The 27,453-nt window shown below is 36.1% G+C and overlaps 1 protein-coding gene and 1 non-coding gene across 5 annotated transcripts; one reads left to right on the top strand and one right to left on the bottom strand.

The window, feature by feature from the left end:
• Positions 1-11,130: 11,130 nt before the first annotated feature.
• On the top strand, positions 11,131-11,237 carry LOC118486191. Its single transcript, XR_004878046.1, has one exon. It is a non-coding gene; the product is annotated as a small nucleolar RNA R71 (small nucleolar RNA).
• A 4,120-nt stretch (positions 11,238-15,357) lies between these two features.
• LOC110899537 (nuclear pore complex protein NUP98A) lies at positions 15,358-26,178 on the bottom strand. 4 transcript variants are annotated; one of them, XM_022146421.2, is made up of 14 exons: positions 26,027-26,178; positions 25,728-25,861; positions 25,546-25,630; positions 24,101-24,358; positions 22,805-23,326; positions 21,993-22,220; positions 20,682-21,379; positions 20,008-20,083; positions 19,842-19,884; positions 19,601-19,736; positions 17,863-17,979; positions 17,599-17,773; positions 16,309-16,371; positions 15,358-16,228 (listed from the first exon to the last, which is right to left on the bottom strand). In XM_022146421.2, exons 3-14 carry the CDS (start codon positions 25,562-25,564, stop codon positions 15,576-15,578), a joined length of 2,988 nt encoding a protein of 995 aa, XP_022002113.1. In that variant the 5' UTR covers positions 25,565-25,630; positions 25,728-25,861; positions 26,027-26,178; the 3' UTR covers positions 15,358-15,575. The 4 variants fall into 4 exon arrangements, with proteins under 4 accessions (XP_022002113.1, XP_022002115.1, XP_022002114.1 ...); XM_022146423.2 differs by having other exon boundaries at positions 25,546-25,619; positions 26,027-26,174; XM_022146422.2 differs by having other exon boundaries at positions 26,023-26,160.
• Positions 26,179-27,453: the final 1,275 nt, after the last annotated feature.

The following is a 27,453-nucleotide window of genomic DNA, read 5'->3' as shown; positions in this document are numbered from 1 at the left end:
TTAAGACTTTTAAGTCTTCGGCTTATTACCATTTATACCAAATTTTGACCCGTTCGCGATTTTATCAAACAAACATGTTTATTTGATCCTTATTCTCATGATATTCATAATTTCAATAATTCCTATCATATTAGGTTTAAGTCACGGGTCTCTTACGTATCATAAACCCGTTTATGCTCATTTACGTATTTCGACCCGTTAAGGGTATTTAGACATATTTTGAGCATGAAACGCTTTCATTCGTTTCTAGCGTTATTATACAACATTTCTTAATAAGTAATCTTCCACCACAACTATATTTGTGGTGGACTTAATGAGGTGATCTATATAATCCGAGTTTTTCTCGTCGGATTGCTAATTTACGACAAAGACTCATATAGAGTCATTTGACCGAAGATTTACATCTTTCGCTTCTTACACTTATTCCAATTATTTATTTGATCATAAAACTCGTTTCAAAACTACCTTTAAAGGTCGTTTGTCGAAATTAGCTTATAAGGGCGTTTTAGTCCATTTAGCCAATCATTTACGATGAAGGACTTTTGAAAGTATATTTGACCCATAAACCCTCTTTTAACTTATGATATTGTTTGAAAAGTCATTAAGCTTTCCAGACGCAATGTTCATTATAACAAAACATTCGGTTTACTTATCAAGTAACCAAATGTCTATGTTGACTACTTTTAACACTCCTTGAACCACATGTTCTAAATGAGTGTTACACTATTTCACGTACCTGGTGCGGACCAATATATTGACCCGTTTTTAATACCTTGCTTTTATAATTGCAAATTCTTAGTGTTGCGAATATCCATTTGACATTTACTCCTGAAATAATATAACTCGACAATAATCATTAGTCGTTATTGTCAAAAGGTGATACCTTCACCTTTTGACCCATTTGGTCTAAGTGACCGATTTTGTTGGCGAGATGATATTTATTACCATCTCATCTACATGACTCGCTCTGGTTTACACCGTGCGGTCATTTCACTTATTAATCGTTTCTTAACGATTTTTAGTCTATCATGGCTTACGTCCTACCGTGTCTTTCAAAACCAATAGTTATGGTCAACGCATGACCAATTTACCGTTTTACCCTTATTGTTTGTTTTGGTTTACCCTATAAGGTAACCATTCCAAAAGTTCATTTTTTTCCATTTGTCATAAAAAGATCGAATTACTGATTTAACTCCTTTTAAACCATCAACATGGTTTCTTATTATGCTCGACTATCTTGTTCCGTACGTCTACACGCCGGAACATCATACCTCGATTTTGTATTTATCTTATTCGTAACTAATACGATAAGAGAATATTCTGAAATATAAGACTAGTGTAAGCTATACTTACCTTGCATCCGAATTATGCTTTTCCGTCATTCTTGCTTCGTTTGACCCGCTTCCTTCCCCAAGCCTTCACCTAGCTTGCCAAGCGTCAAACTATCATTTTAATTGTAAGATGGTTAGGTTAGTCATAATCATTTACGACTATTCCATCCTACTCTTCTTATATCGAATTTACCATCCGATCATACACTTGGTCGATTTGACTTTTTAAAGTCAATCGACTTATCAACTTATTCATTGCACATTTTCACTCTAATTTCAACACTTTAGTTTTCATTTAGGCATTTTAACAAACACCTAATGTGCATACATTGTTTTTACACATTTTACAACTAGTTCATAACTAGTTATTTCTACTAAACATAAACATAAACATAATTTCAATTCTATTATGTCTAGCATGCATACCATTCTCAGATTCATCTCATGGAAATCAATTAACACCATTTTAATAGTCATAATTCTAGGGTTCATCTTACTTCTACAAAACCCATTTAACACATAAATGGAATATCATGAAATTCACAATTGTGAACCTCAATTCAACAAGTAAATGTCTAGGGTTTACTCCTAGACATAAAATCATTCCTAATTTCATCATTGGATCATAATCCATCAATTTATTTGCAAGTAACCTACTTGTCTCGAATTTCAACTTCAACCAATCTAGGTTTTATGACATACCTTGTGATCCCCATGACTTGGTGATCGTTTCTACGCGTTCATGCATCGATTTGGGTCTTGGATTGACCTTCAATTTGGTAGATTTGTTGAAGGTTAGGGTTTGGCTCCATGGGGAGCTTCCCCTGGTCTTATTTGTTTTAATTAACTAAACTTTTCCAAATATCTAACTTTGGTCCCTCTTGTTTCGTTAATTATTAAGTAGGTTATAACCTACTTATTTACAATCCATATTCCCTCAACCGGGTCAAACATTCCTAGTTAGCTTAGCGGGTTCGGGAATATTTATGATTAAGTTTATTTTATGTCCCGTCAACTCGGGCCTTTTAAACACTTTATTTATCCATAAGCCTTTGTATAACTTTTATTTAATATTAGGATAATTTATTTAAAAACCTAATATTACCGGGTTAATTTTTACCACTAACGGTATTTTACCCGTCGTCACTATTAACGTGGCTTGATTACCAAACTCGTTTTTGGGGTGTTACAAGTCTACCCCCCTTAAAGAGGTTTCGTCCTCGAAACCTTTCTTACATAGCTCATCGAGTTTTAAACTCAATGCATTTGACTTGAGTAATCTTTTAAGCATTACTCCAACTTTAACTGATTGTTAGTATTACCAGAAAAATATGGTAACATCTTTCTGGTTACTAATTGTGTACGTATCTCATACATCATAGTGCACCTCGAAACAACGTAATCTCGTTATTTCCACTAGTTTAGTTAAATTAGCGATTCCCATCGCTTTCATATATTCTCGAATTCTTTATGAATCCGTTACTTTGGCCCATTTAAAGGTCTTTAATGAAATCTGTCACTTTTCGCAACGATTTCTTTTGTTTTCAATTTTATTTATTCGGTTCATTTATACCGAATCCACCGCTTACAAGCAAACCAAATTTATTTAAATGACCTTGACGGGTCTCACTAATTAGACTTATTAGTCCAGTTACTTTTTACCGCTTGCTTGGTTATAATGTGATTCTACTTCGCATTACATTTCTTGACCGTGATTGTGTTACATCATGTTTAATTTATATCAAAATTTCATTTTCGAAAATATCACTTTTCGAATATATCGTCTTGCGCCTATCAGTGTCAAGACTTGTATCTTTCATGCTTACTATTTAAATTCCTATCAGAATTTATGTTTGTAAAAACATTATTTCTTACTAAAACCGAAGTTTTAGTTTTAGGATCTTCTCTTTAACTTTTGTCAATTATCCATACCAGGATATTGACAGTCCATAATTTATTCTTATTTGGTTATATCCCATTACCGGGCTCATTATTCTCTTGCATTTAATGCTACCTTTATATGGCTAGCGCTCATTTGTGCCATTCGGCGTTATATTGTATTCAACATGTTTGACCTATTAATGTGAAATCCATCACTTATAAACAATCAACTTTATTCTTTATTCAACCCATTCGACTTCGAATAGTTGAACATATTTACTCACAATTTCTATATACGAGATTTTATAGTCATAACTCGTAATCCAAGTTACTTTGATTTTTCAACCCGTGCGTCTCTTGGTTTACGCATGTGTTTAATTCTTACCCATCCACCGGGTGTTTTACCGAAGTCGTTATTATTGCAACCCTCCCGGTATGCATTAAGACCTCGCTTCATTTTTATATTCCGACTTTGTCTTTAAGTTTGACGTTTTACAAAAACGACCCGTTAAGGAACATATTTGCATTTTCCGGGTTCGAGTGTAAGTACACTCCCTCCCAATGCTTGTCTAAATCATTTTACATGCTTGCGTTTTCTGGGTTCGAGTGTAAGTACACTCCCTCCCAATACTTGTCTAAATCACTTTTCATGCTTGTGTTTTCTGGGTTCGAGTGTAAGTACACTCCCTCCCAATACTTGTCTAAATCATTTTACATGCTTGCGTTTTCTGGGTTCGAGTGTAAGTACACTCCCTCCCAATACTTGTCTAAATCATTTTACATGCTTCTTTGTCCCTTCATTCGGGCTCATTATCCTGATGTAATACGCTTCCGTCACTCGGTTGTGCGTTTACATTATTATCAAACATTTTGCTTATCTGATTCATTTGGGTACTTTTTAATTAGTCCCCTTCACTCCGCCCTTACTACATCGGATGTAAATGTGTCCGCTATAAGAAACTCGTGGTATCATATGCCACTACTTACTTGGCCAGAGTAAGCGATTTAACACATGACATACACGACCTTTTTATAGTTTTCACATCACGCCCTATGTAAGTAACGCCTCTATTCAGTTTTCTTGGAAATTATATCCTGGATATGTATTTCTGTTCAGGTTTTTCCAAGTTTCTAATTTACCTATGCAACGATCATTCTCTACATGTTTGTTGCATATTGCTAATTGTGCGATTATATTTAAAAACACGCACCTGGTAATGCTTGCCCCGACGGGCATTTCTTGCCATTAACCTTGTTCGTGGTCGTTACGCGATTTAGTCCTTAGTGAGCATGCTCCTATCGTCATACTTCGGACCGTTCCTCTATCATATCCTTAATTTGTTCAACTCCTGTCATCTTTAAATGCAAGTGTCCTTCAATCAAGATATTCACAAAAGTTAGTAATATCAACTTCAATAATCGCCTGTATTATAATACAAGGCTTTTTCTACTATACACGTCAACGCGCGTATTTTTGTCAACTATATCAATCATTTAATTGGGGTAACGTGTATTACACGGTAACCCTATGTGTTGTCTACAACACTTTAATACGCTAGACCATTAGCATACATGCACTTACCGGATTTGCGATCAAGCCTCGAACCGAACACTATTCTTTGTCAAGAGCATAAGGTTTAAGTCCAAGCATGGTTCCTCCCCACCATACTCGAATCTCTTAAACCAAGGCTCTGATACCAACTTGTAACACCCGTTCTTATTATTCAAGGTTTAACGTATATTTTACGAAAAACAATCATGTAATTAAGATTACATAAACATTTGGAAATACGGGTTTATTAAAACTTTTACAATCATAAGTCATTCAACATAACGTGAGCAAATTCGTCGTTTAAAAATTTACACGTGACCAAGTGCGGAAGCATGAATCTATATCGTGTTCGGTTCTTCGATGAGCTTGGTCGTCTTCCGGCATTCTAGATGTACCTACATTTCATAAACATGAAATGCTTTAGTCATACGGGGATTTAAAAGGTGTCTAAACAAATCCGGTAATGATAGTGGAAGGAAAAAGAATCCCAACGTTAAACTCTTGATCTAAAAACAAAGATTTCCAACTGGCCTCCACCGTAACTTATGGTGGCACCGTAAGTTACGGTGGCCCCTGGTTTGACATGCCCCTACCGTAAACCAGTAGGGGGCTGCCGTAAAACTTTTCAGCTCCACCGTAACTTACGGTGGCACCGTAAGTTACGGTGGCCTCTGCATTCCAGCTTTTCATTTTGCCGTTTATTGACACGAAAACTTTCGTATCTTTCAATCCGCTTATCCGTTTGACCCACCGTTTCTTCCTACATGATTGTAATTTGACCCTTCATTATATGGAGTCAAAATCCTACATCCGGATTAAGAAAATTTAAGACTTTTAAGTCTTCGGCTTATTACCATTTTTTACCAAATTTTGACCCGTTCGCGATTTTATCAAACAAACATGTTTATTTGATCCTTATTCTCATGATATTCATAATTTCAATAATTCCTATCATATTAGGTTTAAGTCACGGGTCTCTTACGTATCATAAACCCGTTTATGCTCATTTGCGTATTTCGACCCGTTAAGGGTATTTAGACATATTTTGAGCATGAAACGCTTTCATTCGTTTCTAGCGTTATTATACAACATTTCTTATCAAGTAATCTTCCACCACAACTATATTTGTGGTGGACTTAATGAGGTGATCTATATAATCCGAGTTTTTCTCGTCGGATTGCTAATTTACGACAAAGATTCATATAGAGTCATTTGACCGAAGATTTACATCTTTCGCTTCTTACACTTATTCCAATTATTTACTTGATCATAAAACTCGTTTCAAAACTACCTTTAAAGGTCGTTTGTCGAAATTAGCTTATAAGGGCGTTTTAGTCCATTTAGCCAATCATTTACGATGAAGGACTTTTGAAAGTATATTTGACCCATAAACCCTCTTTTAACTTATGATATTGTTTGAAAAGTCATTAAGCTTTCCAAACGCAATGTTCATTATAACAAAACATTCGGTTTACTTATCAAGTAACCAAATGTCTATGTTGACTACTTTTAACACTCCTTGAACCACATGTTCTAAATGAGTGTTACACTATTTCACGTACCTGGCGCGGACCAATATATTGACCCGTTTTTAATACCTTGCTTTTATAATTGCAAATTCTTAGCATTGCGAATATCCATTTGACATTTACTACTGAAATAATATAACTCGACAATAATCATTAGTCGTTATTGTCAAAAGGTGATACCTTCACCTTTTGACCCATTTGGTCTAAGTGACCGATTTTGTTGGCGAGATGATATTTATTACCATCTCATCTACATGACTCGCTCTGGTTTACACCGTGCGGTCATTTCACTTATTAATCGTTTCTTAACGATTTTTAGTCTATCATGGCTTACGTCCTACCGTGTCTTTCAAAACCAATAGTTATGGTCAACACATGACCAATTTACCGTGTTACCCTTATTGTTTGTTTTGGTTTACCCTATAAGGTAACCATTCCAAAAGTTCATTTTTTTCCATTTGTCATAAAAAGATCGAATTACCGATTTAACTCCTTTTAAACCATCAACATGGTTTCTTATTATGCTCGACTATCTTGTTCCATACGTCTACACGCCGGAACATCATACCTCGATTTTGTATTTATCTTATTCGTAACTAATACGATAAGAGAATATTCTGAAATATAAGACTAGTGTAAGCTATACTTACCTTGCATCCGAATTATGCTTTTCCGTCATTCTTGCTTCGTTTGACCCGCTTCCTTCCCCAAGCCTTCACCTAGCTTGCCAAGCGTCAAACTATCATTTTAATTGTAAGATGGTTAGGTTAGTCATAATCATTTACGACTATTCCATCCTACTCTTCTTATATATAATTTACCATCCGATCATACACTTGGTCGATTTGACTTTTTAAAGTCAATCGACTTATCAACTTATTCATTGCACATTTTCACTCTAATTTCAACACTTTAGTTTTCATTTAGGCATTTTAACAAACACCTAATGTGCATACATTGTTTTTACACATTTTACAACTAGTTCATAACTAGTTATTTCTACTAAACATAAACATAAACATAATTTCAATTCTATTATGTCTAGCATGCATACCATTCTCAGATTCATCTCATGGAAATCAATTAACACCATTTTAATAGTCATAATTCTAGGGTTCATCTTACTTCTACAAAACCCATTTAACACATAAATGGAATATCATGAAATTCACAATTGTGAACCTCAATTCAACAAGTAAATGTCTAGGGTTTACTCCTAGACATAAAATCATTCCTAATTTCATCATTGGATCATAATCCATCAATTTATTTGCAAGTAACCTACTTGTCTCGAGTTTCAACTTCAACCAATCTAGGTTTTATGACATACCTTGTTATCCCCATGACTTGGTGATCGTTTCTACGCGTTCATGCATCGATTTGGGTCTTGGATTGACCTTCAATTTGGTAGATTTGTTGAAGGTTAGGGTTTGGCTCCATGGGGAGCTTCCCCTGGTCGTACGCACACACACACACACTCTCTTAGTGTGTGTGTTGTGTTTTATTATTTGTTTTAAGTAACTAAACTTTTCCAAATATCTAACTTTGGTCCCTCTTTTTTCGTTAATTATTAAGTAGGTTATAACCTACTTATTTACAATGCATATTCCCTCTTATTAACCGGGTCAAACATTCCTAGTTAGCTTAGCGGGTTCGGGAATATTTATGATTAAGTTTATTTTAGGTCCCGTCAACTCGGGCCTTTTAAACACTTTATTTATCCATAAGCCTTTGTATAACTTTTATTTAATATTAGGATAATTTATTTAAAAACCTAATATTTACCGGGTTAATTTTTACCACTAACGGTATTTTACCCGTCGTCACTATTAACATGGCTTGATTACCAAACTCGTTTTTGGGGTGTTACAGATATGAAATGTTTAAATGTGATAAACAATTTCATTGCGGATGTGTCAGTAGATTTTTACACATTCAGTAAATTGTTTTCGAGATATAAACCTAAATTCAAACTTGCTTATTTCATGGGGAACATTTCTTGGATATATGGGTAACCCCTGAAATCTCGTTTGAAAGGTCCCTCTTTCTGAGATACTAGGTCTTTATACTCAGTGATATCTGGTGTATTATTCCGGGACTTCTACTGTATGGAAATACTGCCTAGTCCCCGAATAATACTTTCTGCAAATGCTTGAAATATAGCGCAGCCCTCAGCAAAAATGATTAAACAATAAAATTGATAATCATTGCTGTTGAAGAAAAGATCCTCTAAAGGGGACACACCGAAAGTCAAAGCCGTCATCTCTCTGCGTATACGGAAATATCGACCTGAGCTCTCACGGCCCTCGCATCTAACCTCTTTACAGATATCATCTGTGGTATACTCACCTGTAAGACTGAATATTGGGATCTGGATACGGGAGTATATTCAAGTGGTGGGACACGCGAATAAGTTTAAGTATCTAAGACACTAATTGCGTATCTCGAAACAGTTGAAATTTGTGTGAAAATTTAAAGTGGACAAATATAATGACAATATAGGTAAATTGTTTAGAACTTAAAATGTTTAAAGCTTAACGGTGTTAGTGATCTGTCTCAAAAACTGATATGATCCTCTTGCACGAACTCACAAAAATATTGTTTGTAAATAGTTTCTTTATTGTATTCACTTTCTTTCAGAAAATCCAAAAAGATTTTAGTGTGTTTTAGCATAAAGTTTGAAAAATCCAACAATATTTTCGACAGCTGGTGTTGAAAAGCTAAAATTCGAAATTCCAAGTGCTAAACATGAAGAACAGGTTTGGATAAAGAGTGTCAGTGAAAATGATTGATTATTTTTTAAGTGATCTTTAATGAATAAATCATTTTGAATGTTTACCAACAATAGTTTCAAAATTTTTAAAAGGATTTAATCTTTGAGAATCTTATGTGTTGGGTAGAGATTGTGCAGGTAACCTGAGCTGAAAGAGAGCTAGGTCACGATCTTGAATTGAATTCTGAATCAGTAATTTCCAGACTACGATCCCAGCAGATTGAGAGGGGGAGTCTGAAGAACAAAGTGCCAGGTTATGACTCAGAGATTGCTGGTGAATTTTAAAGATTCAACATTCGAGGAAGAGTAGTTTGTTGATGATAAAGTTTGTTCGAGAAAAGCTCGAAGACTGATAAAGGCTGAAGGTTGACAACCAAAGACTCGACACTGAAGACTCCGTCAACATCCGAGGGGGAGTTTGTTGGTGCATCCGTCTGTCGCCTATGTCTTGTATCGAGTCTTGCATAGAATAGGATAGAACAGGGCAGGAATCCAAGAAAAATGTATTTGGATGTGATTCCGCTCCAAATGACATTGTGTCATTTGGATCGAAACCCCTATAGTTCTGATTCCGCCCAAAATAGTCTAGGACCTGATTTCGCCCGAATTGTAAAAGACTGATTCCGCTCTTGGTGAGATTGTATGTTGGAGCAAAATCAGAACCACTATATAAAGGGTTCCTAGGAGCGAAATCAGTAATAGTTTTAGGTCATTGTCATTCCGGTTGCCACAAAGTGCTGCCGAAGTGTTGTCAGAGCTTGTAATCGATCGATTGAGCAATAAAACAACAGTTAAAAGTGAATACGGCTGAGATTGCACCAAAACATTAGTTTCCGCCTCTTGTTTTGGATAAGAATTCTTCTGATCGACTCGTTTAGGGCCGAAAACGTTCCTACATTGGTTTTCTTTTGTGTGAGTTTGTTGAGTAGCACGGCAGAGCATTCTTCACTTAAATTGACTAATTGCAATGATTCAATCTTCCTTTTGTGAGTGAGGAAGTCTCTAATAAATTTCGAATATTTTTACATTTGAGTGAGGACTTCCACAAATGGAAGATTGATATGCAATTGTTTTAGTAAGTTTACGAATTTTGTGAATTGCTCGTCGGTCTTTTGGCGAAGTAACCGACCGGGGTAGGGCACCGAGGGGTTCTTAGTTAGTTCGGGATTTGGCAGAGGCGTTGTTTCCTTATGGGTTGGAGGTGAGGTCATGGTTTGACTGGGTGGACTTTTTTCGGATGGGGGTAGTGGGGCCTCCTCGGGACCTACGGTCCGGTTTCTCAGTGTTATGAGATGTACTTGCGCCTTTAGGTTGGTTTCGGTATTGCTAGGTAGTGCGCCTTGTGGTCTCTCGGAGAAATTTTGGGCTAGTTGATTTAATTGTTTTTCAATGTTTTGTATACTAGCTTGTTGATTTCTAAAGTTTGATTCCACTTGTAGGAATCGATTCGAGTTCTTTTTTTCGGTTTTGGAGATGAGGCGTGAAACATTGTCTTCAAGCCTCTCTCGTCCCCCTTGTTGTTGAGAGAAATTTTGTGACTCATTTCTTGGTTGTTGTTGAAAGTTTGTTCTTTGGTTTTGGTTTTGTTGGTTACTACTGTTGCCAGGTTCCCTCCAACCAAGGTTTGGGTGGTTACGCCATCCTTGGTTGTAGGTGCCCGTTGGGGGATCCGACGGCCTAGGTCTATTATCAATGTAGTTAACCATTTCCGTTTGATTATCCATTTCTTTCATACAACTCCAATTTTCATGTGGCCCACCACACCCTTCGCAAGCCATGACCGAGGCCGTTTTTGCCATTTCTAATTTTTTTGATTTTTGAAGATAGGGCCTCGATTTGGGCTTGTAAAGAGATGTTTTCATCTACCTTATGGGCGCCCGGAGCAATAGATTTTGTACCTCGGGAGTATGCTATTGAAAATTGTTTTGAGCAATTTCCTTAATTTGATTATAAATTTCATTTGGGCGACGATTACCTAGGAGTCCCCCGGAGCTAGAGTCGAGAGTTTGTCTTGTGTGTGGCAACAACCCATTATAGAAAGTGGATACTTGTTGCCACACTGCAAGACCATGAAGAGGGCATTTTCTTAATAGCTCCTTGAACATTTCCCAAGTTTCATATCAGGATTCCCCGTCCTCTTGCGAATATGTATTAATTTCAGTCATTAATTTAGCTGTTTTAGAAGGAGGGAAATACTTATATAGAAATTTTTGGGCTAGTTCATCCCAAGTGTTTACCGTACCACTTGGGAGGGTGTTAAGCCAAGCTTTAGCTCGGTCTTCTAGTGAAAATGGAAACATTCGGAGGCGGATGGCGTCGTTTGATGCCCCATTGATCCGAAAAGTATCACATATTTCCAAAACGTTGGTAATATGTAAATGGGGATCTTCGTCAGCTAGGCCATGGAAGGTTGCGGAATTTTGGAGCATTTGGATCAAATGCGGCCAAAGTTCGAAGTTATTGGCATCGACATTCGGTGCATTGATAGTTGCTCCGAGATTACCTACCGTGGACCGTAGGTAATCCATCAGGGTACGTTGATCCGCCATTGGAAGTTGGTCCCCCGAAGCTTTCTCTTGGATTTTAGCTTTTAGTCTTTTTCTTAGAAAGCGTTCGGGTTCGTTTAGAGGCTCTTTTATGTCTTTATTGGAACTGGAGCTCATGCACTGCGTAGAAAGTTCAGGTGTTGCGCCTGGGTTCCAAGTCCTGCGATAAAAACAAAAAGAGTGTTGGTCATATGTCTCACCACGGCCCCGTGGTCACTAACCACGGCCCGTGGTCATGGCCACAGTGATTGTTTTCTAGATCCCAGTTACTGGAGAGTTCAGCACGGCCCCGTGGTACACCGCCACGGCCCCGTGGTCACTCTTCTGTAACTCAGAAAACAAAAATTGTCAGTAAGCTCGACCAGGCACGGCCCCGTGCTCGACCAGGCACGGCCCCGTGCTGAAGTCGTTGATTCCTAACTTTCTTAAAATCCTTGTGTCCTCGGCAACGGCGCCAAAAACTTGATGCGTGTCGAGTGTGTTATGTTTTTATTGATATTTTAAGCTCATTTTGCACATTAGCCAAGTTTTAAATTTATAAAACACGATATTCTACTAATACTAAACACACACTTAAGCAAGTGCACCCATCGTGAGCGTAGTATAGCGTTGGTAAGATATCGAGGTCGTCCAAGGACACAAGAGCTTTTAGTACCGGTCCATCCTCAACGTCTAATCAAGCTAAAATTTTTTGAGAAAATGTTTTAAACATGAAAGAATAAAAACTAAAAATGCAGAAATAAAAATAAAAACAGATAGACAAGATGAATCACTTGGATCCGACTCGCATTTGACGTATCCTTTGATGATTTTCGCACTTTGGCGCTTTTTAAGAGATTATCTTAGTTATAGTAGTAGGCTCCTCTTTTGAAAGTGGCGTTACCCTCAACCCAGTGGTTTGAGTCAGCAAGGATACAATCCCAAAGAGTCTGAATATTGAAAGATAATTAATTAAGTTATTAATGTGAAAAGTGGTAGGCCCCTCTTTTGAAGGTGACGTTACCCTCGGCTAAGTGGTTTGATTCAGCAGGGATACAATCCCAAGTAGCCGGTTTAATGTATTAATAGTAGTTTACATATGAGGGGGTCAAGCCATTCGCACACTCGCCATCCAATACCAGTGGGTATTGAAGGAGGTCCTAGTAAGCTTGACCCAGGTCCTTGCAGGATCTATACACTGAACAAGGCAAGAACCTTACTAAACCATTCCCTTAACCCCCGACCAGGTAGCCAACATATCTCTATATAGAGCGTAGAGATATGAATGGTGTAAATCTTTTATTTATATAGATAGTAAAGTAATGCCAAGACACCATGGACAAATGATAAAGAAGTTTCACCTTCAACTTAAGAAACTAGTTATTAAAGTCATTAATACAAAACCAAATAAAAAGTGCGAAAAGATTAAAAATCAAAAGTTATACATTAAAGACTTGTCTTCACCAAGTGATGTAAGAGACTTAGCCAAACATGACCTTTGATTGACAAGAACTCTTACTGTCAATCTTGGATTCCGAGACTACTACACACACTCTAAGGTGGATGATGGATGATGGTGGTGGATGTGGGTGTTGTAGTGGTGGTGGTGGAGTGGTGGCAAAGTGGGAGAGAGGTGGTTTGCCTAGGGATGCCTTTGAAGTGAGCCAAGCACCCATATTTATAGCCTGAACAGAAGCCCGGCCACGGCCCCGTGGGCAGAAGCGTATCTGTACTACCAAGATTTTGCAAGATTCTGCGTATCTTAGCGTTGACCACGCCCCGTGCTGAGCTGGGCACGCCCCCGTGGGGGCATAGAAGCTTCCACAGCTTTGTCCTTTTTGTAGATACCTGACCACGCCCCCGTGTCCAATGGGCACGGCCCGTGGTCAGTCTCTGTTTCTTGTTTTTGCTCTTGGGGATGATGTCGAGGGGTCGGGTATGTCACGTTTATTCCTTTTCTTTGTATTTATGTTTGTTTTTGCTGCATATTTGTTCCTTTTGCTCGTTTAAGCTCATTTGGTCCTGTAAATTCAAAAAGGAAGACAAAAACACTTTTTCCAACATTAGTACTAAAAAGGGTTAGTTTTATGTCTCATTTGATGTAATTTATATGTTGCATTTTGCACACATCAAGTGCCTTAGGTGGCGCCTTTTTATATAATAAAAGAAAAATCATAGATGACACATGTTATTCATTGGAGCTAACTATTTTTTATTTTCACGTATGGATACTTATTTTTTAATTAAATATATTTATTATATCATTGAATGAATTTAATATAAATTTAATTATTGTTTTTTTTAAATAAACTTATATTTTTTAATAAAAGCTTCACCAACTTTAAAATTATGTTGGTTAAAATATTTAAAAAAACGAAGAATAATAATGATAATTGTTCTTATTAGTGATTTCTAAAAACTTCAAATATTTAATGTGATTGGATGGTAAAAATTGCAAAATTCCATATGTTAGATAATATAAAAATAGGTGGTGTTAAAAAATCAAAGTTAATACCCAATTGAAAGAAATAATGTTTTAATATTTACTTAACAAAATTTATAAATGTCACGTCAATATTCATTTTTTAAGTACATATTATAACGATTGTATACATTAACAAATTACATTATATTATATTATATTAGTATAATACACGGCTTTAAAACATAACCTTTTAATTACATTTATCAACCCGTGTTTTTTAAGTCTTCAAATATCACAAAGTTCAAAATTATATTTGTTAAAATATTAAAAAGGAAAAATAATGATAATAATTGTTTTTTATGAGTGATTTATAATTTTTTTTTATATATTTAACGTGGTTAGTTGTGTTGATGGTAAAATTACATGTCAAAGAATTAAAAATATATATATAGATGGTATAAATAATTCCAAGTTTTATTTCTTAATTTTTATATGTATTTATATATTTATAATTGCAATTTAAGTTAATTAAGTTAAGCTAAAAGAATATTTAAATGGCCAAATACACTTTAACTGAATTACCATTTATCAATTACATATCTTGACGACTATATCTATTAACAAATTGCATTATATTTTATTCACCCCGTGCAATACACGGGTTTTTAAAGACATGATTCTTTTTAATACCAAGTATATAATATTAATTTTCTTAACTCGTGCAATACACGGGTTTATTGAACTTGTGCAATACACAAGTTTTTTACGAACATAATTCTTTATGGGACAAAGTATATAACATTACTTTTCTTAACTTGTGTAACACACGGGATTCTAACCTAATTTTGAAATAATCGAGATACAGAGAATAAGTAAAAAATATTAAATATATAATAACTACAAATACTGTATTTGGATTCTTTTACTTGGGTATCCTATGTCTTACATTTTAAAAATATTTAATAATTTTAACAGCATATTATAATATTTCTAAACAGTTAAAGCTTTTATTTGTATATGTATAAATAGTTCCTAGTAAGAGGAGGTACAATGAATGGAATAATATCTTTTTATTTCTATGAATTAATATACATATTTACTCTCAGAAAACATATTTTGATAAAAATCAAAATAACCGATGAAATTCCGATAAAATTTTGTTTTAAAGAAATTCAGTGATAAAAGCCATCGCCCTTTTTCATTGACTTTGCTATCATATTAAAAGTTACTCTTAACATTGCAGAATAACCGAAGAAAATGTACTAATTTCGATCAAAATAACTAATATTTTTAACTTTATATAAAATAAACGATAAAAACCGACTAGGCTATAAAAAAAACTTTTTAAGGGTTGTAGACCGGTTTCTTAACTCTGTATCCGCATTCCCACCAATTAAGTCAGTTATTCGAATAACCGGTCCCAATAACAACAGAAGCAAATTTGCACCGGGTATACGTACACCAGAAGAAATCAACATATTCTATACAAACCAGTGTTCAAAAAACAAAAGCAGGCCAACAAAAAAACCAAGATAACTGCTCACCACAAACCAACTATATCATCCAACAAGTGCATCTTCGAGCCCGTACCGACTGAAATGACTAACCCTAAACTTCCATTCCCCTTTAACCGGATCATAAGAGATGAACTCCGCACCTTGATCCTCCGCTTTCTTTTTCAACATTTGTTTATACTTTTCAACTCTCGGTCCTTCAGTGAATTGGCGGCCCGTCTTTTTATCAACACACTTTATGTTCAAAAGCGTTACCTCAGCAGCCTTGTTAAGCCCCTGTCCAACAGGCGGTTTTTTGGTCTCGTCCATATAAACAATCACTTCACGATGATTAAACTGGATAAGCGACTCCAGGTCCAGACGTCTCACATCCGTTTCCCCAAAAAACTTAATTTTTCCACAGTTATGCCGCCCGACTACAAAGTCCTTTACGCGGCGACAGTAACCGGGTTCTGCTCGCTCTTTGGCGGCTAGTTCTTGGATTCGTGGCTCGGTGTAGTAATCCGAATGGCGGAGTTTAGGCATGAGCGTTTCAATATCAGCCCCGTGTTCGTAAACGATTGCTGCCTCCCCGGCTCGGTGACCGGTTAACGTGATGTACGAGTCAGATTTCGGATCCTCGTGTAGCCCATTTGTCTTCTGTGTTATCCTTACGGGAGTAGCTTGTTCTTTAGAAACACCGTTTTCGGAATGATTTCCTGCATGAAATAGGCATTAGAGCTAAAAACACACATTTTCAGATAGCATGGTGACAAAAGAATCAATAAAATGATCTTACTGTTCCCATCATCTGTAGAGTGGCCGTTTTGATGAGCGGTAGAAGCGAACTCGGTGTATTGACCTGAGTTTAAGTAACAAATTTTATGGATAGAAAGCAGGTGAATCTATAGTTGTTAATGGCGAATAGCGACAAATAGCGACAAGGTACCTATATACTACATAGCGAATAGCGATAAATTGCATGCGCTATTTTATAGATAGCGATACACTAGAAAAAAAAAATTAAAAAATATATGTATATTATATCAAAATACCCTAGTACATACCCTATTTTACACGTATATTTAACAAAAACCTAAAATCCAGCTATTCTATAGCCATACTTCGCTATCTATATTTAATAGAATAAAAAAATAACTGAAATCCTGCTATTTATGGATACATACCTTGTAGCGACCTTCAACCTATGTGCTACGCTAATCGCCATAACAACCATAACGACCACTATTGACAACTATGATGCAATCTAGAATGTTCACTGAAATTTGGTGATTATATTTTAATTTATGAAACTAGTGGGGGTTGCTACACGGCGAGAACTCAATCGGTATCAGTTCAGATTATTATGGATACAGCAACCAAAAGAGAGAAAAAAAAGTCTTGTGTCGTCACAATACATGTACGGCATTCGATTTGTGTCGTCACAAGTACGGTATCGGCACCCGTATTGTTTATGATAGCAAGAAACACTTTATTTTGAATAAAACTTAGTATTCAATAAAATTTATAACAAAACATCGATGAATGAAATTTTAACACAATTGCATATTTTAAAAAAGTTAACAAACGAACACAACTTATTAGAATAAAAACAAATTAAATGAGTTAAAAACGTATATTATTTACAGTGTAAATAGTAAAACTGAAAGTTAACAAAAACCTCTCTACAGATTGAACCGACCTATACATATAATTTTTATTATGTTAAAAGTTCTTAATATTCATCTTTTTATCAACTATATAACTAATATAATGTCTAGATATACGTATCTCATGTGAAATTAAAAATAAGAACAATTCCTACAAAATCTACAAATCTAAAAAATCAAGTGATAGAACCAAAAAGTAAGAAAAAAATTGTGGCCAAAATACAAAAGGAAAAAACTCTATTGTAGCTAATGAGTTGTTCTTTTATATATATATATATATAAAATAATAATAATAATAATAATAATAATGAAATTTGGTAAATATATTCAATCTAGAATGTTCTAGAATGTTCACCTTTACTTAGTGCCCGATTCACATTTTCCTTTTCCTTAAGTTTAAAATCAGCAAGAAACTTTACCATTAGCTTGTGCTGGAGAAGATGGATTCTTTTCTTTCGGTTTCTCTGCAGATGCTTTTGCGGGCCACTGTTCCATAGGGCGAATAACCAAAGCTCTTGGATTCTCTCTGGGAATGAAAAGAGCATCTGCTTTAGGTGTGCTGGTAGTCTCTTCATCGTCATTGAAAAACGAAACCTGCAGAAATCAAATTATTAAACAACATTCTTTCGTCATGAAAAAGGTGCAAAACATTCACTTGAGGAAGAAGTGAAGTGACACTAAACCTTTGGACCGTCATTATTGGGGTGATACTTCCTAGCAGGCAACCTAATCCGCCTTTGAGATAGATGCCGCGACGTTAACACAGATGATATCCTCATAGGAGAAGGTTTGTCGACGACCTATAGATATTAAGAAAAATGTACGCTAATAAGACCATATTAATTGTGTACCGTATCTGATGCGTGAGTGCATCTTAGAAGCAACTAGTAAATTGCCCTGTGCGTTGCCACAGCGTAGAAACGTAAAGTACCTCGAATTTATACCGTCTAATGAAAACGTATTATATTTGATCCGACTGTTTCCGGAATAAAAATTAAGTCAAAACGTAGACCAACTGAAAACGTACATAAAAATAAGCACGAAAACGTATTATATTTGACCCGACATATTTCGGAAGAACATTTACGCCGAAACGTAAACCAACTTGAATTTATACCGACACGTGTATAAAAATAAGCATGTAAGAATATAGTGTTTTTTAAGTTTAAGAATGGTACGGCACGTTGCGGTGGTGTCGAAAGTAGAAACGCAATGACTCGAATTTATACCGTCCAATGAAAACGTATCATATTTGACCCAACTCATTTGCAAACAAAATTTACGTCAAAATATAGACCAATTAAAAAACGTACATAAAAATAAGCACGAAAAACATGCTATATTTGACCCAACTCAATTCCGGAAAAAAAAATTACGTCAAAACGTAGACCCATAGTTATCAAAAGCAATTGTTTTTCCTGCCTAGGCGATATTTCTGGGCGAGTTGACCTGTCTGCGCTGCTCACTCCCAGGTAAAAAAAAAGCCATGTGTTTTTTTTTTTTTTTTGGAATCCTATCTTATATATGTACCAGATTATATTTACAGATATTTATCTACTTTTTTGGAAGACGTATCTCAGTCAAATCAAATCTTAGATATCTTTAAAAATATATATTTGAATCATAAAGAAGTTAAAGAGATATCATATCTTTTTATTCAATGATCATGTTGTATATAACAACCTATTCTGATAAACAAACATTGATAATCTTCTGCACTTTTTTTGGCCGGTAAAACATACAATACTACATGTATTTTTGACCTTGTGAGTGTTATGCAGTATATTCAACCATTCTCATTGCGTCATATAAATTGTTTATGATTTAATTTACTGTTTGAACCTTATTTGTTTTCAAGTCTGAACAATTTGGTTTTGGGATATTTTGGTGATTCATAATGATTTTGGTCTTATTATAAGGATTATGGTATTTAAATACTTTTGGAATTTGAAAAAAAATGTTTTTTTCCAATACATAATATTTTCTTTTTTTATGTTTTTATTAGCTTGCGCTTTTTTTCCCTCAGGTCCGTGCTTTTATTGCGCTTCTCACCTAGGCGACAGGCGAGGCCTGTGCGCCTAGAGCATTTGATAACTATGTGTAGACCAACTGAAAATGTACGTAAAAATAAGCATAAGAACATATTATATTTGACCCAACTCATTCCCGGGAAAAATTTACGTCGAAACATAAGTCAACTTGAATTTATACCGACACGTACATACAAATAAACAAGTAAAACTTGATTACAAAGTCTTTAGAAAATTAAGGGGTTGTAAGTGTCAATGCTGAAAGGTGAGGGGTAAAAGTATACAAAAATACAAAGACACAAAAAGACAAAAAGAAAGGAAAAGTCAAATTACTGTTCATGTCGTTAGCTATTATATAATATATAATAATATAATAATATATAATACTTACCGGCAAGCTAGAAATTCCATACTGAATTGAAGGTGCATTTCCTGCATGGCCAATTGACATCTGAGGCATTGCGGGTAGAGTTCCGAAAGGATTTGTAATAGTAATAGACTGTGGTTGTGGGCTCTGATTGACAGACCTGCCATATTAAGGATAAGGAAGCATTGAGAAATTACTGACAAAATGAATAAAATATACACCCGTGCGGAAAGAGGCAGTAGTGAGCAAAAGTTGTAAAACATACGGTTGTCCGAAATTACTCTGACCAAAAATGCTTGGTGTGCCACCTGTTAATAAGTACGTAAAACGGGAAAAGTAATAATAAGTTGTGAAGAAGATGAATAGAAGAATTCAAAATCTCAACATCAAGACTAAAAATTAAAATATGTTCGGTTTAATACTTTAATTACCTGCAGGTGCTGAAAAGCCGAAACCACCTGGATTCTGAGTTGGTTGAGCCGTCTGAAAGGGCGTTGAGAGAGAAGGCTACAGACGTAACCAACCAAAGTTAGACGGTGGAAAGTACTCATAACTATACTAAAAATCTGTGCAGTTAATGCCGTAAATTAATATAGGTTATCGATGTGGGATATCAATAATTTTAATATCATGCAGAATTAATATATATAGCAATTTAACACTAACAATTCAATATACTCTCCTACCATTAACAAAGTAACCTTTTGCAACTTGTAAAAACACTAACAATTGTAGCAAGTAGGAATTGATTAAGACTTAAAACACTAACATTCAATACTAACAACTAAAAATTAAGACTTAAAACACTAATAGCAGCAACAAAAAGAAAAACGAATGGTAGAACTAAGAAGAAAGGTACTGATATCGAGAAAATCGGTGATATATCAGTCAATATCGCCCATAATATCGATACCAATATTCTGGCTGATATTTCACACCGATATTTTACATGGGGACCGATCATCGATATTAACTGCATAGATATAGAGAAATTGTCTAAAAGAGTAAAAGTAAATAGAGAAACAGTCTTGACCTGCTATTATGAAAATTAACTCTGTTAATTTTAATCAAATGTACATAAAGGGCATTAACAAAAGTAACTCACAGTTGTCTGATTGAATCCCATGCTGTTCGAGCTTAACAGCGAAGGGGTGCTTGAGAACAAGTTGTTTCCAAAAGCATTTGATTGACCAAAGGCGGGAGTACTCTGCCCAAAAGACGGGGCAGCCTGCCCAAAAGCTGAAGGAGTCTGCCCAAAAGCTGAAGGAGTCTGCCCAAAAGCTGAAGCAGTCTGCCCAAAAGCTGAAGGAGTCTGCCCAAAAGGCGAACTCGTTTGACCAAGAGTGGGTGTGGTTGACTGGAACAAGGGGGATGATTGAGTGCTTCCAAAGTTAAGGCCAGTTGCAAATGACGAAGTTGTTCCCTGAGCTTGAGTTGTACCAAAAATAGACGTTGAGGTTCCAAATGCAGGAGTCGAACCGAAAAGAGAACCAGAGGTTGTAGATCCGAAAGCAGGAGTTGACCCAAATGCAGATGGTGCTGGAGTAGGTGTTGACCCGAAAGGATTAGAAGCTGCAGATGCAAAGGGTGAAGAACCAAGTGATGGCGTTGAGTTTCCAAACGTTGTGGTACCAAAAGTTGACGTCTTTGGAGCAAACGGGTTGGTAGACGTAGATGACGAAAACGGATTTGCAGATGACTGGCCAAATGCAGGTGAAGAGGAAGCAAAAGGGTTCGCCTGCTGCGTGTTGTTCATATTAAATCCCGTTCCAGCAGAAGACTGGCCAGCAGGATTTGGACCCCCTGAAACAGAACGGAAAAAAATCAGAAAACCGATAACTGTAAACAAACCAAACGTTCAGCGAACAGTTCGTGAACTGTTCGGCGGGAAGTTCGTTTATGTTAGTTCGCTTAATAAATGAACAAACACGAACAAGATATTTTGTTTGATAACTTAAACAAACGAACATAAACAGAGGCTGCATCCGTTCGTTTATGTTCGTGAACATTCGGTAATGTGTTCATTTATGTTCGCTCGTTTATGGTCGTTTATTTAAAGGTTTTTTTATGTTATATTTTTATTTTATTGGCTTTAGTTTTTGTGTTAAAGCTTCACAAACTTTTAAATTTTTATGTTAACTATTTATTTATTTTTGGTAGATTCTTTGTAATCTTTCTGATGAAAAATGCAGATTGTGTTTTAAATGAATATATAACGTCCGTTTGTGTTCATTTATGTTCATGTTCATGAACATTTGTTTGTGTTCATTTGCGTTCGTCTACGTTCAGTAAGTGTTCATGAACATGTTTATTCCTTAACGAACGAGCACAAACAAGGCCTTGTTAGTGTTGTTCAGTTCGTTTACAATACGAGAAAGTGATAAGAGTAGAACCACATTGACTATTTGACTATTACCTTTATCTCCTAACTGATAGTCCTCCCATCGAAGCTCTTCGTGACTTTTTTCTTTATAAACAGGCATTGCGGATATCGACTCCAGTTTTCCAGCAGGTTGTGTACTGCTACCACTGTCTGCCTCGGGTGTCTGAGCATATGCCGATACTCTCGTTCCCCCTCGTTGACTTCCAAATGACGGTTGACCGAACCCAGGACTCCCAAATGCTGGTGCTGTAGTCTGACCTCCTGCAAGTTTGTATATAGTAACAAAGTTTCAGCAAAGTATTCATTTTCAATTGATAAACATAGGATATATTATTAGTTATGGAGCAAGACTTAGGGCTGCAAACGAACACGAACAAGACCTTGTTCATGTTTGTTTGTTAGAGATATATATGTGTGTTCATGAACACTTACCGAACGAGATTTTTTGTTCGTGTTCGTTCGTTAACAAAATGAACGTGTTCGTGTTTGTTTGTGCTCATTTGTTAATTTTAGGTAACGAAATATGAACACAAACAAGCGTTCATAATATTTCATATATCGGAATTTTGAAGTATTTAAATGAAAAAAAAAAAAACCAAAAACACTAATGAACTATCAAACATATATGAACAAGTTACCGAACGTTCACGGTCATAAATGAACGAACGCGGCCTCTGTTCATGCTCGTTCATTTTACTAAACGAACGCAACTTCCTGCTCATGTCCGTTCATTTATTAAACAAACACAAATGAAACTAAACGAACGCAATTTCTTGCTCGTGTCCGCGTTTGGTTTGTTTGCAGCCCTAGAACAACTTCTTAGTTACGTAAAGATGAAAACGTACCAAATGGGGAGCTTTGAGCACCAAAGGCTGGGGTAGTAGTAGCACCAAACGGGCTACTGCCAAACGCAGAAGTTGATTGACCAAATGCTGGAGTTGACCCAAAACTGAAAGGAGACGTAGTAGCACCGAAAGCAGGCGTACTCGAAGCACCAAAAGCTGGTGTACTCGAAGCACCAAAAGCCGGAGTACTCGAAGCACCAAAAGCAGGAGTGCTAGATCCGAAAACCGAGGTACTAGAGACACCAAAGGCGGAACCCGTGTTACCAAACGTTGGGGTTGATGTAGAACCGAAAGCCGGTGTGCTTGTAGCAGCACCAAACGCAGGGGTGCTACCAAATGTTGGTGTGGTAGGACTAGGAGCACCGAAAGCGGGTTGACTCGATGCTCCGAACGGTGAGGATCCAAATCCACTGCTTCCGAAAGCCGGTTGCGATTGCTGAAACGAGCTTCCAAACGGACTTGATTGTTGTGTAGTGGATCCGAAGCCACCAAATGCAGGAGTCTGCCCAAACACGGATGAACCTGTGATTTGGAATATAGGAGGTGACATAAACAAATCAGATTTAATAATAAAAAAACACATGAGAAAAAAGAGAGTGATTTAAAATAATATGCAACTGGTGTGATCATACCAAAATCAAGTATGTGTTTTAGGATATGACGAAAGAAAAAAGAGAATATTAAAAGAAAACTGATCACTCGAAATTGTGCGAGTAAAATGCCATTTGAGGTTTGGCCAGTTTTGCAACTTTTGTCCAAAGGTTTGTTTTTCCGCGGCATCTGGATCCAAAAGGTTTGAAAACTTACCATTTTGATCCAGCTCATTAACTTCATCCATTTTTCTCCGTTAAATCAGGGGTATTTACGTCTTCTTCGCAAACTTAGGCAATTCAGTTATTTTCGCTTTATTTAAAAAGACAGAATACCCTTGAAAAGGACCGAATTGCCCTTTAAGTTAACAAAAAAGACGAAAATAACCCTGAATTAACATAGAAAAAACAGATGGAGTTAACGAACTGGATGAAAATGGCAAGATTTCAACCCTTTGTGATCCAGATGCGAAAAAACAAACCTTTGGACGAAAGTCGCAAAACTGGCCAAACCTCAGGGACGAAAATGTCATGTTACTCGAATTGTGTGTAACCAACAATTTGATTTCGAAATACGATGTCGTTATAAGGGAGATTATGCTCCCGGTTACTAACATTGACATGAAAGACCATGTCAAAAGTCATATTGAGTACGTTATTCGGAAACTGAAACTAGAAAACGTTAATAAAATATAAGTGTGCTTACCACCGAAAGCAGACGATGAAGCACCAAAGGCTGGGCTTGATGAAGCTCCAAAAGCAGGCGCTGACGAGACACCAAAAACCGGTGAGGAAGCACCAAACACACCGGTAGATGTGCCACCGAACATAGAACCCCCTGTTTGTGCACCAAACGGAGACGTGCTACCAAAAGGTTGTGTAGCAAATGGATTGTTATTTGCATTACTAGTCTGCCCGAAAACCGATGGGGACCCAAACGGGCTGTTTGTTGACTGCCCAAACGCTGTAGTACAAAACCAGAAGCAATTAGATTTATTAAGAAATCAATGTATTATTTCAGAATATTAACATGAAAGCATGGAGAACACACATTCTCTATCTAGTGCTTCTATACTTTCTAATGGTAATACGATCAAATTTAAGTATTTAACATAATCAGATAGCAAATTAGGCGCAACACAAGAAAACATGTGTCATGTGATTAAACATCCAAATTGAGTGCAAGTAATAATTATTCTACACTGTACATCCATACATATTACTATATTAAGCTATTAGCAACCTTTTAAACTGGCCTAAATACAACCTAAAAAATGTTTAGCTAAGCCTTTAACTGTACCAAATATTAAGAAGAAATCTCACGAACTAATTAACTAAAACATTTGTTTCAGCCCTACCCCCAAACATTAACCTATATTAAAAGGATATATAACAAATAAAGCACAAAGCATGTCATAAAATTACATAAACATTGCCTCGTTTTTAATAGGCCCCATTCCTATTGACTCCAACTGAATCATATAACCCTGGCCGATGTAGGCTTGCATGAAAATATAACTATGACTGCCGTTTAACGCTTAAAGAATAGGTTGCATGAAGCTCTAAGTATCGGAAGTGCCATTACCGACGTAACAAACCGGAAGGCTCAATGACCTAAAACCAATGGTACATTTTAACAAGGTTAAGACTAGTAATACCTATTTCCTATAATCAAAGACAAGAACTAAAGCAGAGACACTACATTTAGGATTTTAACCATGACATCAGATAACTTCACAGAAAACAACCCGCTGAAAAGAAAAAATACACGAATATGTAAAACTGCAAATGCATGAATATATAACTATAAGTCTAAAACTTTCATTTATTACTTGAGAAATAGTTTGCATAGAGTTCTAAGTATGGGGAGTACCATTGTCCATTACCATAGTAACAATCAGAAGGCTCAATGACCTAAAAACCAATAGTACATTATAATTTATAACAATATTAAGACTCTTGTGCGACGTTTTCGTATAATCAAAGCAAGAACTAAAGCAGAAACAATGCATTCAATCATAACATCAAATAACTTCACAAAAAGCAACCCGCTGAAAACAGAAATACACAAATACGCAAAACCGCAAATAACATTTTGCAGCAAATCTCAGTCAGTATATTCGATTCAAAACGAAGAGAAACGAAACTTACGATTGCTAGAACCAAACATGATTCCTTCCTGTTACTTCACTACACGCTCAACACCAAGCTCTTGATCTCAAACTCTGCAGAAACACTACACATACAATTATACAAATTACAATGCATATTAAACACATAAAACAAATAACTCAAAACTAACGAAATCGATCTATCCGAGAACAAAAACTTACAGATTACACAGCAAAACACACACCTACACCGGCAAATTCATATCCACTTCGTACACCGGAATCATAATTTCTTCAATTTAAACCGTTTTTCGTGTCCGTTCGATTGTTGGAATTCAAACTATATGTTCAACAAACTGAAACGAAAACCGTCAACAGAATGATGCGAAACGAATAACGCTAGGGTTAATTGAAAGCGAAAGCGAACTTAATGCGAATTTAACGTGTAGAAAGTTAATAATTGAGATATGTAACCGATGAAAACATGTGTATATGCAAGCTAGGGTTACGATCGTACTTACAGAGAGACAGATTGACGACGATGATCGTGGATCCGTATGGATTGGGGAGGATTCGAGTCGCAAGAAGAGGGATAGGTCACAGTGGTAAGGGTAAATTCAAGACTGAACACCCCTATATTGATTTTCATTTTTTGTTAATATAGGGTAAATTCAAGACTGCATATTTTGGGGGAGTCCTTTAAAAAAAAAGAATTTGGATTATTTAGTTTTAGTCCAAAAGTATTTGAAAAATTACTTATAATCAAAAACTTTTTTAATTTCTACTTTTAACCCAAAACTTTCATCTTTTCAAATTTAACCTCATAACTTTTTTACTTTCAACTTTGATCTCATATACATTTCATCTTTCGTTAATTTTTTCGATTTACGCTTCGTTCTAAATTTTGCGAGTTAGCACGGCACAACGTGCGTGTGTGGTTCAACGTTTACATGTCGTTTTAAGCTTCGTTTTAAGTTTTGTGAGTTAACACGACGCAATGTGCGTGTGTTGTTCGTTTTTACGTTGTCTATCTTTCCCGTTTGACTGGTTCGTCAAAATATGCAGATCCTAGATCGACTTAGTTATTGTGTTCTGTGTTTTACGTTACGATCTAATTTCTTAGCATTAACACGCCGCAAATTCAGTGTTGGTGGTCGATTGCGGTGGTGTGGCATTGATGCTGTTTAGCACAGTTATAGGCCCCCGCCGCAATGCGGCGGGTGCTTAATACTAGTTTAAGTTAAAAACGACTTTTGGGAAAAAGACTTATTGACTTATGATTTTTTTAAAAGGAGTTTTAAAAAAAAGTGTTTGGATTAGCTTATGGGGTGGGACAGCCAATAGATCAATAAGTTGTTTTTTAAAAAGTGTTTGGCTTAGCTTATTGATGTAAAATGACTAAAAGCTAATAAGTCAATAAGTTAGTTCGAAAAGTCACAACATTCTAACTTTTCAAAAATGACTTTTTCTCCTTCTCAAAAAGTCATTTTGAAAAGGACTTTTGCATTTGGCAAACACTAAAACTCCTTATTGGCTTTTTGATTAAGTCAATAAGTTGGTTGGAAAAGCTTAGCCATGCTCTTGAGATTCCTTTGTTTCGCAACCTACTTTGTAAAGTTTCCATCCATGCTCTTAACCTATTAAAAAACGAGCTAACACGAAGATTAACCACGTTGCGGTCATTCGGATCAACGTGTGGCTGCCAGGTGTACATGGGTTGCGGGTTGTTATGTGTCTGTCGTCTTTAGAGATTGCAAAATACAGGTACTTATAGACTTATAAAGAAAGGTTTATTGTATTAATTTAATATGCTTATCTAATGCTTTGTTTTGTTTTACGGAACACATTATTTAGCTCGATCATATAGACATTTTCTAGAGAAAACCTAACCTGAATCCATCAAATATGGCTAAATTTCTGTTTATTGGCAATCATCTGTTTAAGTTCA

Source organism: Helianthus annuus, chromosome 13, assembly GCF_002127325.2.
Source record: "Helianthus annuus cultivar XRQ/B chromosome 13, HanXRQr2.0-SUNRISE, whole genome shotgun sequence".
Taxonomy (NCBI): Eukaryota; Viridiplantae; Streptophyta; class Magnoliopsida; order Asterales; family Asteraceae; genus Helianthus; species Helianthus annuus.
Note: the sequence above shows the minus strand (reverse complement) of the source record. Positions and strands in the feature narration are given on the sequence as shown.